General features: G+C 42.4%; 1 protein-coding gene across 1 annotated transcript in view; it reads right to left on the bottom strand.

Annotated features, from left to right (window-relative positions):
• Positions 1–15,026: 15,026 nt before the first annotated feature.
• Positions 15,027–18,760, bottom strand: part of LOC122938031 (gastrula zinc finger protein XlCGF7.1-like) — a 35,543-nt gene continuing 31,809 nt past the window's right edge. Inside the window, exon 2 of the mRNA XM_044293295.1 lies at positions 15,027–17,312. Within this exon, the coding sequence (XP_044149230.1) occupies positions 16,495–17,312 (818 nt within the window). The 3' untranslated portion in view covers positions 15,027–16,494. The remainder of the gene's footprint in view (positions 17,313–18,760) is intronic.

The raw sequence follows: 18,760 nt of genomic DNA, 5'->3' as shown, positions 1-18,760 counted from the left end.
CGAATTTGGATTCTATACTACTTCTCACGCATTAGGGCCCCTAAAATGCAAGGGACAGTATAAATACCCCACATGTGACCCCATTTTGGAAAGAAGACACCCCAAGGTATTCCGTGAGGGGTATGGTTAGTTCATGTAAAATCATTTTCTGCTAACTTGTGACAAAAAATAAAAACTTTCATGAACTCACTGTGCCCATCAGTGAATACCTTAGGGTGTCTACTTTCCGAAATGGGGTCATTTGTGGGGTATTTCTACTGTCTGGGCATTGTAGAACCTCAGGAAACATGACAGGTGCTCAGAAAGTCAGAGCTGCTTAAAAATGCGGAAATTCACATTTTTGCACCATAGTTTGTAAACGCTATAACTTTTACCCAAACCAATAAATATACACTTATTGCATTTTTTTTTATCAAAGACATGTAGAACAATAAATTTAGAGAAAAATTTATATAGAAATGTAGTTTTAATTGAAAACTGTTACAACCGAAAGTGAAAAATTAAGTTTTTTAAAAAATATTAAATATTGATTAATATCAAAAAAAGTAAAAATGTCAGCAGCAATGAAATACCACCAAATGAAAGCTCTATTAGTAAGAGGAAAAGGAGGTAAAATTCATTTGGGTGGTAAGTTGTATGACCGAGCAATATACCGTGAAAGTAGTGTAGTGCAGAAGTGTAAAAAGTTGTCTGGTCATTAAGGGTGTTTAAGCTAGGGCGGCTGAGGTGGTTAACAAGAATTGAACCTCTTTCCTTGAAGTTCTTGATGATCCTAGAAATTGTTGATTGAGGTGCAATCTTAGTAGCCACAATATCCTTGCCTGTGAAGCCATTTTTATGCAACACAATGATGGCTGCACTCGTTTCTTTGCAGGTCACCATGGTTAACAATGATTTCAAGCATCACCCTCCTTTTAACAGGTTAAGTCTGCCATTTTAACCCAATCAGCCTGACATAATGATCTTCAGCCTTGTGCTCGTCAACATTCTCACCTGAGTTAACAAGACGATTACTGAAATGATCTCAGCAGGTCCTTTAATGACAGCAATGAAATGCAGTGGAAAAGTTTTTTGGGGATTAAGTTAATTTTCATGGCAAAGAAGGACTATGCAATTGATCTAATCACTCTTAATAACATTCTGGAGAATATTCAAATTGCTATTATAAAAACTTAAGCAGCAACTTTTCTAATTTCCAATATTCATGTAATTCTCAACACTTTTGTCCAGGACTGTACATAATAAAACCCCTGTGTCAGTGTGTGTGCCGTTTGTTATACTGGACATGCTCGGCGTGGGGACCTATCAGCACACAGCGCTTCACGCACCGCCCACACCAGCGCGCCGACCAATGAGCAAACAACGCTACACCCCCCCACACACCACACCAGCGCGCCGGCAAGTCAGAGCACCACCATTTCAGTAATTCACTACAGTATCAGCCATATAGAGAGGAGCCCCTGTCAGCAGTCTGACCTACCAGTCGCTACCAGCAGTCTCAGCACCAGCAGTCAGTGCCACTAGCCACAGCCAGCAGTCTCAGCCACCAGCCACATACACCAGTCAGAGCCACAGCCATCAGTCAGTGCAAGCAGTCTCAGCCACAGCCAGCAGTCACTGCCAACAGTCTGAGCCACAGCCAACAGTCTCAACCACAGCCAGCAGTTTCAGCCACAGGTAAGTGCCAGCAGTCTGAGCCACAGCCACCAGTCTCGACCACTAGCCACAGCCACCAGTCAGTGCCAGCATTCTTAGCTACAGCCAGCACTGAGTGCCAGCAGTCTCAGCCCTAAGCCACAGCCAGCAGTCTCACCCACCAGTTAGTGCCAGAAGTCTCAGCCACAGACACCAGTCTTGGCCGCGAGCCATGCACAGCAGTCAGAGCCACAGCCATCAGTCAGTGCCAGCAGTCTCATCCACAGCCACCAGTCAGTGCCAGCAGTCTCAGTCACCAGCTGCAGTCAGCAGTCTCAGCCACATCCAGCACTCACTGCCAGCAGTCTCAGCCACAGCCAACAGTCAGTGCAAGCAGTCTCAGCCAACAGTATCGGCCACCAGCCACAGCCAGTCAGTGCCAGCAGTTTCAGCCACAGCCACAGGTCAGTGCCAGCAGTCTGAGCCACAGCCACCAGTCTCTTCCACTAGCCACAGCCACCAGTTAGTGCCAGCATTCTCAGCTACAGCCAGCACTGAGCGTCAACAGTCTCAGCCACAAGCCACAGCCAGCAGTCTCGTCTCACCTACCAGTCAGTGCCAGAAGTCTCAGCCACAGACACCAGTCTTGGCCACCAGCCATGCGCAGCAGTCAGAGCCACAGTCATCAGTCAGTGCCAGCAGTCTCAGCCACAGCCATCAGTCAGTGCCAAAAGTCTCAGCCACAGCCAGAAGTCTCAGCCACCAGTCAGTGCTAGCAGTTTCAGCCAGCAATCTCAGCCAGTGCCACCAGTCTTAACAACCAGTCAGTGCCACCAGTCTCAGCCACAGCCACCAGTCTCAGCCGTTAGTCAGTGCCAGCAGTTTTAGCCACAGCCTCCAGTAAGTTCAAGCAGTCTCAGCCACAGCCACAAGTCAGTGCCAGCATTCTCAGCCACCAGCTGCAGTCAGCAGTCTCAGCCGCATCCAGCACTGAGTGCCAGCAGTCTCAGCCACAGCCAACAGTCAGTGCAAGCAGTCTCAACCATCAGCCGCAGCTAGCACTCTCAGCCACAGCCAGCAGTCAGTGCCAACAGTCTGAGCCACAGCCAACAGTATCGGCCACCAGTCAGTGCCAGCAGTTTCAACCACAGCCACCGGCCAATGCCAGCAGTCTGAGCAACATCCACCAGTCTCTGCCACAGCCACCAGTCAGTGCCAGCATTGTCAGCTACAGCCAGCACTGAGTGTCAGCAGTCTCAGCCACAAGCCACAGCCAGCAGTCTCCAGTCTCACCCACCAGCTGCAGCCAGCAGTCTCAGCCACATCCAGCACTCAGTACCAGCAGTCTCAGCCACAAGCCACAGCCAGCAGTCTCAGCCATAGCCACCAGTCAGTACCAGCAGTCTCAGCCACCAGTCAGTGCCAGCAGTCTCAGCCACAGCCAGCAGTCTCAGCCACAGCCACTAGTCAGTGCCAGCAGTTTCAGCCAAAGGCAGCAGTCTCAGCCACAGCCAGCACTCAGTGCCAGCAGTCTCAGTCACAAGCCATAGCCAGCAGTCTCAGCCACAGCCACCAGTCTCAGCAATTAGTCAGTGCCAGTAGTTTTAGCCACAGCCTCCAGTCAATTCAAGCAGTCTCAGCCACAGCCAGCACTCAGTGCCAGCAGTCGTAGCCACCAGTCAGTGCCAGCAATCTCAGACACAGCAAGCAGTCAGTGGCAGTAATGCATATTACAGCCACATATAAGCCAGTATTATGGTAAAAGAAAATATTAGAACATTAGAAGGTCCTGAACAAGGCAAACTGTTGCCAGATTCAGACAGAATATTTACAAGAAATGTTGTCTACAAACAAATTTTATAGAAAAATTTCAAGAGGTAAAAAAAATTATTTTTTCTGAATGTTACAAAGTTTTACATTAAGGCTATAATAATTATACTTACTATATTGTTATATATAAGTCTCCATTTTATTTTTATTATTTTACTTTTGACTTCTTTCCAAAATATTTTAGACAAAAAAATAAAATAAAACAAGAAATACAATGTGGTAAAATTACCTTGCTATTTATGGGGGATCTGTGGGTGACACTGTTATGGGGGATCTGTGGGTGACACCGTTATGGGGATCTGTGGATGACACTATTATGGGGGATCTGTTGAGGACACTGTTATGGGGGATCTGTGGGTGACACTGTTATGGGGGATCTGTGGGTGACACTGTTATGGGGGATCTGTGGGTGACACTGTTATGGGGGATCTGTGGGTGACACTGTTATGGGGGATCTGTGGGTGACACTGTTATGGGGGATCTGTGGGTGACACTGTTATGGGGGATCTGTGGGTGACACTGTTATGGGGGATCTGTGGGTGACACTGTTATGGGGATCTCTGGATGGCTCTTATTGGGGTCTCTGGATGACACTGTTATGGGGATCTGTGGATGACACTGTTATGGGGGCGGATCTGTGGATGACACATATACAGACGTGGACAAAATTGTTGGTACCCTTTGGTCAATGAAAGAAAAAGTCACAATGGTCACAGAAATAACTTTAATCTGACAAAAGTAATAATAAATTAAAATTCTATAAATGTTAACCAATGAAAGTCAGACATTGTTTTTCAACCATGCTTCAACAGAATTATGTAAAAAAATAAACTCATGAAACAGGCATGGACAAAAATGATGGTACCCCTAGAAAACACAGAACATAATGTGACCAAAGGGACATGTTAATTCAAGGTGTGTCCACTAATTAGCATCACAGGTGTCTACAACCTTGTAATCAGCCATTGGGCCTATATATATGGCTCCAGGTAATCACTGTGTTGTTTGGTGATATGGTGTGTACCACACTCGACATGGACCAGAGGAAGCAAAGGAAAGAGCTGTCTCAAGAGATCAGAAAGAAAATTATAGACAAGCATGTTAAAGGTAAAGGCTATAAGACCATCTCCAAGCAACTAGATGTTCCTGTGAGTACAGTTGCACATATTATTCATAAGTTTAAGATCCATGGGACTGTAGCCAACCTCCCTGGACGTGGCCGCAGGAGGAAAATTGATGACAAATCTAAGAGACGGATAATCCGAATGGTAACAAAAGAGCCTAGAAAGACTTCTAAAGAGATTCAAGGTGAACTTCATGCTCAAGGAACATCAGTGTCAGATCGCACCATCCGTCGTTGTTTGAGCCAAAGTGGACTACATGGGAGACGACCAAGGAGGACACCATTGTTGAAAACGAATCATAAAAAAGCAAGACTGGAATATGCCAAACTACATGTTGACAAGCCACAAAGCTTCTGGGAGAATGTCCTGTGGACAGATGAGACAAAAATCGAAGTTTTTGCCAAGGCACATCAGCTGTATGTTCACAGACGAAAAAATGAAGCATATCAAGAAAAGAACACTGTCCCTACTGTGAAACATGGAGGAGGCTCTGTTATGTTCTGGGGCTGCTTTGCTGCGTCTGGCACAGGGTGTCTTGAATCTGTGCAGGGTACAATGAAATCTCAAGACTATCAAGGAATTCTAGAGAGAAATGTACTAGCCAGTGTCAGAAAGCTTGGTCTCAGTCGCAGGTCATGGGTCTTGCAACAGGACAATGACCCAAAACACACCGCTAAAAACACCCAAGAATGGCTAAGAGGAAAAAATTGGACTATTCTAAAGTGGCCTTCTATGAGCCCTGACCTCAATCCTATTGAGCATCTTTGGAAGGAGCTGAAACATGCAGTCTGGAAAAGGCACCCTTCAAACCGGACACAACTGGAGCAGTTTGCTCATGAGGAGTGGGCCAAAATACCTGCTGAGAGGTGCAGATGTCTCATTGACAGTTACAGGAAGCGTTTGATTGCAGTGATTGCCTCAAAAGGTTGCGCAACAAAATATTAAGTTAGGGGTACCATCATTTTTGTCCATGCCTGTTTCATGAGTTTATTTTTTTACATAATTCTGTTGAAGCATGGTTGAAAAACAATGTCTGACTTTCATTGGTTAACATTTATAGAATTTTAATTTATTATTACTTTTGTCAGATTAAAGTTATTTCTGTGACCATTGTGACTTTTTCTTTCATTGACCAAAGGGTACCAACAATTTTGTCCACGTCTGTATGTGTCATCCACAGATCCCCTCCATAACAGTGTCCCTGTAGTGTGAATTACCCCCAATACAGGGGGTTGCATCTGGTTTTATAATGACATCATGGCCCGTGCAGTGACTGTATTCTACTACACGGGCCCCGCTTACTGTATATACCGTAATCTTATCTATAATTGTGGCATTGTTAATAGTAATCAGCACTGTCATGGCACCCCAGACCATCACTGACTGTGGGTACTTGACACTGGACTTCAGGCATTTTGGCATTTCCCTCCCCCAAGTCTTCCTCCAGACTCTGGCACCTTGATTTCCAAATGACATGCAAAATTTGCTTTCAGCCGAAAAAAGTACTTTGGACCACTGAGCAACAGTCCAGTGCTGCTTCTCTGTAGCCCAGGTCAGGCGCTTCTGCCGCTGTTTCTGGTTCAAAAGTGGCTTGACCTGGGGAATGCGGCACCTGTAGCCCATTTCCTGCACACGCCTGTACACGGTGGCTCTGGATGTTTCTACTCCAGACTCAGTCCACTGCTTCCGCAGGTCGCCCAAGGTCTGGAATCGGTCCTTCTCCACAATCTTCCTCAGGGTCCGGTCACCTCTTCTCGTTGTGCAGCGTTTTCTGCCACACTTTTTCCTTCCCACAGACTTCTCACTGAGGGGCCTTGATACAGCACTCTGGGAACAGCCTATTCGTTCAGAAATTTCTTTCTGTGTCTTACCCTCTTGCTTGAGGGTGTCAATGATGGCAGTCAGGTCGGCAGTCTTACCCATGATTGCGGTTTTGAGTAATGAACCAGGCTGGGAGTTTTTTAAAGCCTCAGGAATCTTTTGCAGGTGTTTAGAGTTAATTAGTTGATTCAGATGATTAGGTTAATAGCTCGTTTAGAGAACCTTTTCATGATATGCTATTTTTTTTAGATAGGAATTTGGGGTTTTCATGAGCTGTATGCCAAAATCATCAATATTAAAACAATAAAAGGCTTGAACTACTTCAGTTGTGTGTAATGAATCTAAAATATATGAAAGTCTAATGTTTATCAGTACATTACAGAAAATAATGAACTTTATCACAATATGCAATTTTTTTTAGAAGGACCTGTATGTCCTCTTGTAGCAGTTTTTCTTCTTTTAAATATTCTCTCCTCTTTTACCTTGTTGATTCCCTTTATGTATTTAAACGTTTCTATCATATCCCCTCTGTCTCGTCTTTCTTCCAAGCTATACATGTTAAGGTCCTTTAATCTTTCCTGGTAAGTTTTATCCTGCAATCCATGTACTAGTTTAGTAGCTCTTCTCTGAACTCTCTCCAAAGTATCAATATCCTTCTGGAGATATGGTCTCCAGTACTGAGCACAATACTCCAGATGAGGTCTCACTAGTGCTCTGTAGAGCGGCATGAGCGCCTCCCTCTGTCTACTGGTAATGCCTCTCCCTATACACCCAAGCATTCTGCTAGCATTTCCTGCTGCTCTATGACATTGTCTGCCTACCTTTAAGTCTTCTGAAATAATGACCCCTAAATCCCTTTCCTCAGATACTGAGGTTAGGACTGTATCACTGATTTTATATTCTGCTCTTGGGTTTTTACGCCCCAGGTGAATTATCTTGCACTTATCAACATTAAATTTTAGTTGCCAGATTTTTGACCATTCCTCTAGTTTTCCTAAATCCTTTTCAATTTGGTGTATCCCTCCAGGAACATCTACCCTGTTAGAAATCTTTGTGTCATCAGCAAAAAAGACACACCTTACCATCGAGGCCTTCTGCAATTTCGCTGATAAAGATATTAAACAATAGGGTCCCAGAACAGATCCCTGAGGTACCCCACTGGTAACAAGACTCTGGTCTGAATATACCCCATTGACTACAACCCTCTGTTGTCTGTCCCTCAGCCACTGCCTAATTCAGTGAGAGTGTTTGCTGCAAATAATCTGAGTTTATGGCTGAGGATCCACAATCTGTTTCTACTCTTGAAGCGTTCCACAACCGATGTCTACATGAAGAACATGTTAAATGGGTCAATGAGTTCATCTGAATGCAGATCTTTCGAAGTTCAGTGCAGTCAAGATTATTTCAGATAAAAGAGAGACAGGAAAAGGATCTCAGAAAGTCCAACCACTGCTGAAACTGAAGTATTGCAGAGCCCAGCACTCAGATGGCTCTACTACTAGATTGTTTGACGGGGCTCAAATTTAACGGGCGCAAATAATATCATGCACTGGTGAGGCAGGTGAAGGATCCCTTAATGGGCCTGACTGTTCAGTTACTGTTCTGCACCATCTCATGCAGATGGATCGGTTGTTCCTCAACTACAGTTTCAAGAAAAAGTATGTGAACCCTTTGGAATGATATGGATTTCTGCACAAATTGGTCATAAAATGTGATCTGATCTTCATCCTAATCACAACAATAGACAATCACAGTCTGCTTAAACTAATAACACACAAAGAATTAAATGTTACCATGTTTTTTTATTGAACACACCATGTAAACATTCACAGTGCAAGTGGAAAAAATATGTGAACCCCTAAACTAATGACATCTCCAAGAGCTAATTGGAGTGAGGTGTCAGCCAAATGAGATGAGATTGGAGGTGTTGGTTACAGCTGCTCTGCCCTATTAAAAAAAAAAAAACACACACACCAGTTCTGGGTTTGCTTTTCACAAGAAGCATTGCCTGATGTGAAATGATGCCTCGCACAAAAGAGCTCTCAGAAGACCTACGATTGAGAATTGTTGACTTGCATAAAGCTGGAAAGGGTTATAAAAGTATCTCCAAAAGCCTTGCTGTTCATCAGTCCACAGTAAGACAAATTGTCTATAAATGGAGAAAGTTCAGAACTGCTGCTACTCTCCCTAGAAGTGGCCGTCCTGTAAAGATGACTGCAAGAGCACAGCGGAGACTGCTCAATGAAGTGTAGAAGAATCCTAGAGTGTCAGCTAAAGACTTACAGAAGTCTCTGGCATATGCTAACATCCCTGTTAGCGAATCTACGATATGTAAAACACTAAACAAGAATAGATTTCATGGGAGGATACCACAGAGGAAGCCACTGCTGTCCCAAAAAAAAAAAACATTGCTGCACGTTTACAGTTTGCACAAGAGCACCTGGATGTTCCACAGCAGTAATGGCAAAATATTCTGTGGACAGATGAAACCAAAATTGAGTTGTTTGGAAGAAACACACAACACTATGTGTGGAGAAAAAGAGGCACCGCACACCAACATCAAAACCTCATCCCAACTGTGAAGTATGGTGGTGGAGGCATTATAGTTTGGGGCTGCTTTGCTGGATCAGGGCCTGGACGGATTGCTATCATCGAAGGAAAAATTAATTATCAAGTTTATAAATACATTTTGCAGGAGAACTTAAGGCCATCTGTCCACCAGCTGAAGCTCAACAGAAGATGGGTGTTGCAACAGGACAACAACCCAAAGCATACAGGGAGTGCAGAATTATTAGGCAAATGAGTATTTTGACCACATCATCCTCTTTATGCATGTTGTCTTACTCCAAGCTGTATAGGCTCGAAAGCCTACTACCAATTAAGCATATTAGGTGATGTGCATCTCTGTAATGAGAAGGGGTGTGGTCTAATGACATCCACACCCTATATCAGGTGTGCATAATTATTAGGCAACTTCCTTTCCTTTGGCAAAATGGGTCAAAAGAAGGACTTGACAGGCTCAGAAAAGTCAAAAATAGTGAGATATCTTGCAGAGGGATGCAGCACTCTTAAAATTGCAAAGCTTCTGAAGCATGATCATCGAACAATCAAGCGTTTCATTCAAAATAGTCAACAGGGTCGCAAGAAGCGTGTGGAAAAACCAAGGCGCAAAATAACTGCCCATGAACTGAGAAAAGTCAAGCGTGCAGCTGCCAAGATGCCACTTGCCACCAGTTTGGCCATATTTCAGAGCTGCAACATCACTGGAGTGCCCAAAAGCACAAGGTGTGCAATACTCAGAGACATGGCCAAGGTAAGAAAGGCTGAAAGACGACCACCACTGAACAAGACACACAAGCTGAAACGTCAAGACTGGGCCAAGAAATATCTCAAGACTGATTTTTCTAAGGTTTTATGGACTGATGAAATGAGAGTGAGTCTTGATGGGCCCGTGGCTGGATTGGTAAAGGGCAGAGAGCTCCAGTCCGACTCAGACGCCAGCAAGGTGGAGGTGGAGTACTGGTTTGGGCTGGTATCATCAAAGATGAGCTTGTGGGGCCTTTTCGGGTTGAGGATGGAGTCAAGCTCAACTCCCAGTCCTACTGCCAGTTTCTGGAAGACACCTTCTTCAAGCAGTGGTACAGCAAGAAGTCTACATCCTTCAAGAAAAACATGATTTTCATGCAGGACAATGCTCCATCACACGCGTCCAAATACGCCACAGCGTGGCTGGCAAGAAAGGGTATAAAAGAAGAAAAACTAATGACATGGCCTCCTTGTTCACCTGATCTGAACCCCATTGAGAACCTGTGGTCCATCATCAAATGTGAGATTTAGAAGGAGGGAAAACAGTACACCTCTCTGAACAGTGTCTGGGAGGCTGTGGTTGCTGCTGCACGCAATGTTGATGGTGAACAGATCAAAACACTGACAGAATCCATGGATGGCAGGCTTTTGAGTGTCCTTGCAAAGAAAGGTGGCTATATTGGTCACTGATTTGTTTTTGTTTTGTTTTTGAATGTCAGAAATGTATATTTGTGAATGTTGAGATGTTATATTGGTTTCACTGGTAAAAATAAATAATTGAAATGGGTATATATTTGTTTTTTGTTAAGTTGCCTAATAAGTATGCACAGTAATAGTCACCTGCACACACAGATATCCCCCTAAAATAGCTAAAACTAAAAGCAAACTAAAAACTACTTCCAAAAATATTCAGCTTTGATATTAATGAGTTTTTTGGGTTCATTGAGAACATGGTTGTTGTTCAATAATAAAATTAATCCTCAAAAATACAACTTGCCTAATAATTCTGCACTCCCTGTAGAAGTAAATCAACAACAGAATGGCTTAAACAGAAGAAAATACGCCTTCTGGAGTGGCCCAGTCAGAGTCCTGACCTCAACCCGATTAAGATGGTGTGGCATGACCTCAAGAAAGCGATTCACACCAGACATCCCAAGAATATTGGTGAACTGAAACAGTTCTGTAAAGAGGAATGGTCAAGAATTACTCCTGACCGTTGTGCACGTCTGATCTGCAACTACAGGAAACGTTTGGTTGAAGTTATTGCTGCCAAAGGAGGTTCAACCAGTTAATAAATCCAAGGGTTCACATACTTTTTCCACCTACACTGTGAATGTTTACATGGTGTGTTCAATAAAAACATGGTAACATTTAATTATTTGTGTTTCATTAGTTAAGCAGACTGTGATTGTCTATTGCTGGGACTTAGATGAAGATCAGATCACATTTTATGACCAATTTGTGCAGAAATCCATATCATTCCAAAGGGTTCACATACTTTTTCTTGCCACTGTATGTGCTGTACATATAAGCCTGTGAAGCTTCGGGTACCTTGCCATGCATGTAGCCTCCTGTGTCTTTGATACCAGTCGTCATAATGCAGCTGAAGGAAATCAAAATCATTATTAATGCCTTCCGGAGCTACAATTTGAAGAACAAATTTACCTGCTGTCCTTGAGGAAGATATGTGGTAGAATGAGATCTAAGAGGTGAGGCTGAAATGCATCACATTGAGCAGAGCATGGAAAGGAGAAGGGAGGAACTAGGCCAGTGGTGACGTCAGCTTGTAGTCCACAGGAAGTAGGAAGTGCTGTGAAGGAGCGACCGTGCGTCAGCACATAACACAAAGCAATGTACTGGTGGTTGGTACAGGTGTCACATATTGAGGCACAGTGGCAAAATAGAGAAAAGAATACAGCAGGCATATTGGAGATGATAGACACAAACACCAGAAGCACTTCTTTAATATAATCAGTATATCTCAGGTAGGATTTGTTGGGGGATGAGCGGCTGTTATGAATATCTGCAAGGTCCTGACAGCTCTACACATGGTCCAGAACCATCCATCCCGAGTGTACCACATTGCTAGCATTACATGTAAAGAAATCTTTTAGTAACATTAGGTGGAGCTGGCTGGGAAGGTTCAAGACAACCTGAATTTCAGAGTTCATTTCGGACCAATATATAAATCCTCCAACTTGAATCCATACTCAATACTTTCTTTTAGAATCATTTAAATTGACCAAGGGAATGACTCAGGATTTCAACACTGCCTGCTAGATTCAAGCATGTCTCAACCAGAATCTATTCCCAGGTCTCTTCTACACGTTCCCAATGTTGGTGCATACTGGTCGACTCACTTGGGTACGAAAACAGCTTTTTCTTTAACTCTACCCACAAGTGTTCGATTGGGTTGAAGTCTGGGGACTGTGGGGGCCAATCCAGCACCTCTACTTCATTGAACCATTTCTTCACCAATCTCAATGTATGCTTCAGGTCATTGTCCTGCTGGAACACTATGCCATCCTTTTCATACTCATTGTACTCAAATGTGCATAAAGTAACTAGCAAAAAGCCCTTGAGAAATTCGCTACTAGCGAAACAAGTCGGGCAGAGGGATCTATGTTTTTATCATGACAAATGGATCTCAAATTCAAAGCTGTAGTGGATGGTGAGATATGGAGCCTGAAATTCAAAAGTTCCAAACATTTTTACCCTTTTGCTCGTCAGTGTAGTCACACAGGATTTCACTGAAGATGCATAACGTTATTTTCAATATAATTAAAACAGAAAAGTTGATTTATTCTCATTTAGACACATCAATGGACTGAAAGAACCAGGATGGTCATTTTGACAAATTGCCCATCATCTAGGCTGTTCTGACCTAGCTGTTAGGAGGTGTTGGGAGCAGTGGTTATGTGAGGACACAAACACTTGGAAAACAGCCTCCAGACAGCCCAAATAGACCACCAGTAGAGAGAATCATTTTATCCACTGACATACATGAGCAGTTCCCAGTTTTGTTATCCACCATCCAGACATAGGTGGCCCCTTCATTACACCCCGGACAAAGGACAATTTCTAGGCACTTAGCAGAAGGAAACATTCACTGTGCCCATTACGTGTCCTGCCAATAACAGCCACCCACCTTTGCCTTCTTTTGCAAAGAGAAACCTGGATTGCTGCAGACTGCAATCGTATTGTCTTTAGGTTCTGTTTGGGATCTGATGACAGTCTGGTTTGAGTATGGAGACCTCATGGTGAGCACTTCATTCCTGTCTTTGCTGTGGAGCGACAAATTGTCTTCCCTAACAGCTGGTGTGATGATCCGGGGAGCCATCTCATATGACCCCAGTAGTGATATAAGGGAAATTACCTGCTTAGAGATATGTACAGGACATCCTGCTGCCACATGTGCTCCTCTCATGGCAGGGCTTCCACATGGCATTTTTCAGCAGGATACTGCTCGCAAGGGTTTCCTAGGAAAGTCTCCACATAGATTACAACACTTCATTGGCTGGCCGGTCACCAGATTTATCACCAATCCAGCATTTATGGGACCAGAAGGGATGTCAGCTTCACCAACCTACAAGTGTGCTGGATCTACAGGTCCAGCTGTAACATTAGAGGGTAAATGTGCCACAAGATACCATACAGAATCTGTATGCCTCCATGCCCAACTGTATCTCATCTTCTATCTAGGCTAAAGAGGGCCAGACAGTGTGCTAGAGCCTCTTTTTAATTGTACAGCCTTCCCCAAAAAATGTATCAATTATAAAACGGTGATAACTCATATATATTATCATTCCATTCCACAACAATTTCTTGGTGAATAATTTTTTTGGTCAATGAGTTGTGGGGTTTTTCTCTGGTAGACAGGACTAGCGGACGCAGTATAGAGGCAACAACAAGTTCTTTGGATGAAACAGTTCAGTGTTCATTATTCACACTTAAGGCAAGTCACAAAACAAGCAGTCATATTCAAACAAAAAGTCTCTTTGCGGTGTTGGTGGTAATTCACACCATGCGGCAATTCTGCCTCAAAGAGTCCTTGAGCATAGCAGCACCAACCTGTTTTTACAAAGTAGCAAGCCTTCATCCAGACACAAGGCTCCCAGATCCCAACACAGACATGGCTTCTGAGCCCAGCTGCCTATTTAAGGACAGCCAGGTGCTGCCAAAACCCGGATCGGCACTTAAAATCTGGTCCGGTATTTGACCTCATCTGGCTATAAATCAGCCCATCAGCACATGCTGGGAGGAAAATACCTGTTTTCCCAGACCAAACCTCTCACTGTGGTTGATAAAAAAAAATGGCTGCACAACATTTCACATACAAACAATAGAGCTGAGAATTGGGGATCATTCTAAATTAAAGTGGTATTATATCTACTATAAATGGAAAAATAAAAGCTCCTTGTGCACATTTTTGATCAAACGTATTGTTTATATATAAATATTGTGCAGCCATTTTTTTTTTTATTAACCATGTCTGCTTGATGGATATGCACCTGTGATTATGTATATGAATGTGCTAGTCTAAATTTTCTTGTAGTATATATTGAGGGTAGCGCCTCTTTTAGAATTAGCAACGCCCATCTGCCTGGGGCTTCTGAGCAGAGTATAAATGTAGCTGGTTCCTACACTGCCCTGAAAATTGTAGACTTAGGGCAAGTCCAAGAGAGGGGCGGTATATTAGTGTTAGGTACCCATCTGCGGAAGCCACCTTGACGCCTGGTAGATGGGCCCGACACACGTTTGATCAAAAATGTGCGCAAAGAGCTTCTATTTTTCCATTTACAGTAGGTATAATACCACTTTAATTTAGAATGATCCCCATTTCTCAGCTCTATTGTTTGTATGTGAAATGTTGTGCAGCAATTTTTTTTATCAACCATGTTTGCTTGATGGATATGCACCTGTGACTATGAATATAAATGTGCTAATCTAAATTTTCTTGTAGCAAACCTCTTACTGTGTCACAGAGTGTACAAAATACTAATAATTCACCAGTATGTCTCCATTTATGATCTGCGGGTAATAAAGCAGGATGCTTTTATTTATTTGTGCTCTTGATAAAGGGGACTTAGTTGTAATCCCCGAAACGCGTCGAGCTTTCTTGAAATAAAATAAGCATCCTTGGTTGAAGCCCTCGAATTTTCTTCCATCACGAGGACGGGGTGTATATCCATCTTACAGGCGACCTCGGCGAGGGAGGTAAGGAGGACAGGTGTCTTGAGTTTATCCTGTCCATCCCCCTCCCTGGTGAAGTAAGTCCCTTGACTTAATTTATATATTTGAATTTTTATTACTATACCACCATTATTGTAGCAAAACCTTTCTATACCACCTTGAATTAATATCAATTGAGCGGTTGCAGATAACCCGTATATTATACTATACATATATATCTCTCTACTGCCATTCTTGTAATATCTGTCACATGTAACTGGCGCCCCACTATACTGTTATATGTTCTTCTGCATACGGTACACTATCAGTGTTCCTGTGCTGTGTTTCTTTTTAAGTGGGCAGCTGCCTCATACTGTGGCCAATCTATTACAAGTTGATAATCTGACACCAATTCCGAGTTCTCCTCTGGCGCTTTATCCCTCCTATTTTCCTTTCCCTGTCCCATTTCCCTCTTCCATACATCCACTCCAAAACTTTTCTCTTTTATCTTCTAATAAAGCAGGAGGCAGGATCCATATGAAACACATATATGAGCATCACTTGGTCACTGAAGTCATGTTCCCATTTTTTAGGGGTTAATTAACAGATGTGACATTACAAGTGATTCCCACCACCGATATATCACTCAGCTCAAGTATCTAGATAGGTTTACCATTAAACCGCAGGAATGTACATATGGGGTAATTATCACAGATCACCCGGTCAGATAAATCAGTGATATAGTCATCATGCCACCAATATCACTGTCTCCGCAAAGGAGGGTTAGTCTGTAGGAGCAATGAAGGTCACAGCAATAGGAGAAAGTATATGAGCCAAAAAGACAATCTATCAGCGACAATGGCGACGATGTCGTGGAGCAAATAGAAGATTTTATCTCTAAATACTGTTTGAATGAAGATGAAATATTAATATCTTCACATACGTTATGTGGTATCAAAATCACAATGTTGCATCTATTGATTGTCAAATGCATCTATTGGATATGTGGTTGCAGGTAATATGCGACTTTGCCATTATAGTACACAATACAAGTTAGGTGCCAGTGCAACTTGACTGTGACATTTTTGCAATTTGGCCGATTTTTGAAGTTGCAGACACATTGTGAAACTTTTTTTGCTGTTAGGGAATACATTTTACCATGTAGCCCCAGTTACTTACCTGTCTGTGAACAACTGGGGATAACATTTCTTTTTGCTCTTACAGTATTTCCTATATTCCAAAAAAAATAAGGTTTCTTCTAAGCTGATGAGTTTTAGAATTTGTTTTTCTTACAAAACATTTTCAATATATAAAACATCAAAACAGCTTTTCTCCTGTGTGACATTTCTGATGATCCTTAAGTTTGATATTAGTAGTAAAACATTCCTCACATTCTGGACATGAATATGGCTTCTCTCCTGTGTGAGTTCTCCAATGTGTAACAAAATTTGATTTATTTGTAAAACATTTTCCACATTCCGGACATGAATATGGTTTCTCTCCTGTGTGAATTCTCCGATGTGCAACAAGAGTCGATTTATCTGTAAAACATTTCCCACAATCTGAACATAAAAACGGTTTTTCTCCTGTGTGACGTCTCTCATGTCTAGCAAGATCTGATTTCCATGTAAAACATTTTCCACATTCTGAACATGAATTTAGTTTTTCTCCTATAGTGACTTCTCTCATGTGTAGCAAGAATTGATTTATCTGTAAAACATTTCCCACCTTCTGAACATGAATATGGCTTCTCTCCTGTGTGATATTTCTCATGTCTCACAAGTTTTGATTTCTCTCTAAAACATTTACCACATTCTGAGCAGGAGTATGGCTTCTCTGCTTTGTGAATTCTCTCATGTCTAACAAGAGTTGATTTTATTGAGAAGCACTTAAAACAATCTGAACAGGTATATGGCTTCTCCCCTGTGTGACTTTTCTGATGCATAACAAGATGTGATTTCGTAATAAAGGATTTCTCACATTCTGAGCATGAATACGGTTTCTCTCCTGTGTGAATTTTCTTATGTTTAACAAGACTTGATTTTTCTGTAAAGCACTTCCCACATTCTGAACAGGAGTACGGCTTCTCCTCTGTATGACTTCTTTCATGTCTAACAAGATCTGATTTCTTTGTGAAGCACTTCCCACATTCTGCACAGCAGTATTGTTTTTTCTCTGGGAGAATTCTTCTTTGTGTAGAAAGTCTTGATTTTTGACTGAACTCTTTATCACACTGAAATCTTTTACCCCCTGGAGGTTCCTCATGATTAGGGAGATTATAAGATACATCTGTTCTATGAAGTTCTGGATGTACATTAAGGGTAATGAGAGTTTCTCCCGAAGAATGCTGCATGGTATCTTCATCTTCTGCTTTAGAATTTAGAGATAATATAACATTTCCATTACAATTTTTACTGGGATTTTCTGTGAAGACAAAAATTGGAATTGAAAAAACTACAGAGTAGACAAACCTATAACGTTCCTATTAGGCTGGAAATTGATCCCGAAGGAACTACAGGTACAAGACATCCATTTTTAATCCACTCTTGATTTTGGTTACAAAAAATTTATTCAAGTCTACTTCCGGTAACCACAAACATAACTCAAATTTGAATAACCTGACCATGTCTTACAATCTAGGCTACCTTCTCACAACACCTTTGGCCCTTCTGTGCTGAGTGGGCATCACGTTAATGCAACAAATTCACTTAAAAAGGATCCTTCTCCACATTCCTCAACACACAATAGATCTCTTAGACCCGATGAAGCTGGTGGATTCGGTATAAAAATCCATGCCATAAAACTCAGTTATAGCTTAAAGCATAAGGATCATTTTATTTTCTTAAATGCATAGGGCAAGTGATTCAGTTTATTTTTGCAATATGCTTTATTTGTTGATTTTGTACTTTTTTAATAAAAAAACTGCCAATGAGTTTCTCTGGAAAGCGCTGTACTGAACAGTGAAGACACTCTTCAATCACTGCTGATGTACCTTACTGACCCCCTTATATGTAGCTTAAACTGTCCATATACTGTATCTATATTATAAAAATCTGTGTTTGTCTCTGTGCTTTATAGGCATCCAAACGCCTGAATCATTGGCAATGAATTTGGCACATACAGTAGGTACTCTGGCTGTCTGGAAGGCTTTCCTAAAGTTCTCAGCAGTCATAGGGTACTTGAGATATTCCTAAGAAATGCAAATATGGCACCATCACATGACCCGTATGAGCCAATATCCTGTCATATCCTGACATACACACGGTCACATTATCCTTATTAGCAAAAAGAAACTTCTAGGTCCTTTACTCTTCACCTCATTTACATACCCACAGTTTTACACCAGGTTTCCACAACAACTCAGCCCCTTTTCATCACTGTTATAGGTCACTATTAAGGGGGTGGGGCTCTGTGATGGTCCCAGTTAAGGAGGCAGCGCTCTGGAGGTCACAGTTAAAAGGGTGGAGTGCTGTGGAGGTCACTATTAAGGGGGTATGGCACTGTGGAGGTTACTGTTATGGGAGACAGTTAAAAATAAAATGTGCTGAATAACTTACAAGCCGCCAGGAGATGTGAGATCATTGTCCGCTCTTCTGTATCTCCCACTGGCTCATTAGTTGTTCAGTGCAGTGGGCATACAGATTACAGTTGCACCCATGACAGAGTACTGAACTAGCGATATAACAAGATAATGCGCCATGAGGTAAAGCGCACGTCTCATGCTGAATTTACAGACATCACAATGTGGTCTGTATAGTCTAGTAGCTGCACAGTCACCAGATCTCAGGTTTATAGACATCTTTAGGATGTAGTAGACTAGACAGAGTGAGGTCATCAATCAGGATCTGGAATAAAAGTTTCCAGCACCTTGT

The sequence above is a fragment of the Bufo gargarizans genome, chromosome 1 (assembly GCF_014858855.1).
Source record: "Bufo gargarizans isolate SCDJY-AF-19 chromosome 1, ASM1485885v1, whole genome shotgun sequence".
In the NCBI taxonomy this organism is placed as follows: Eukaryota; Metazoa; Chordata; class Amphibia; order Anura; family Bufonidae; genus Bufo; species Bufo gargarizans.
The sequence above is the reverse complement of the archived record's forward strand: the minus strand, read 5'-3'. Positions and strand labels throughout refer to the sequence as shown.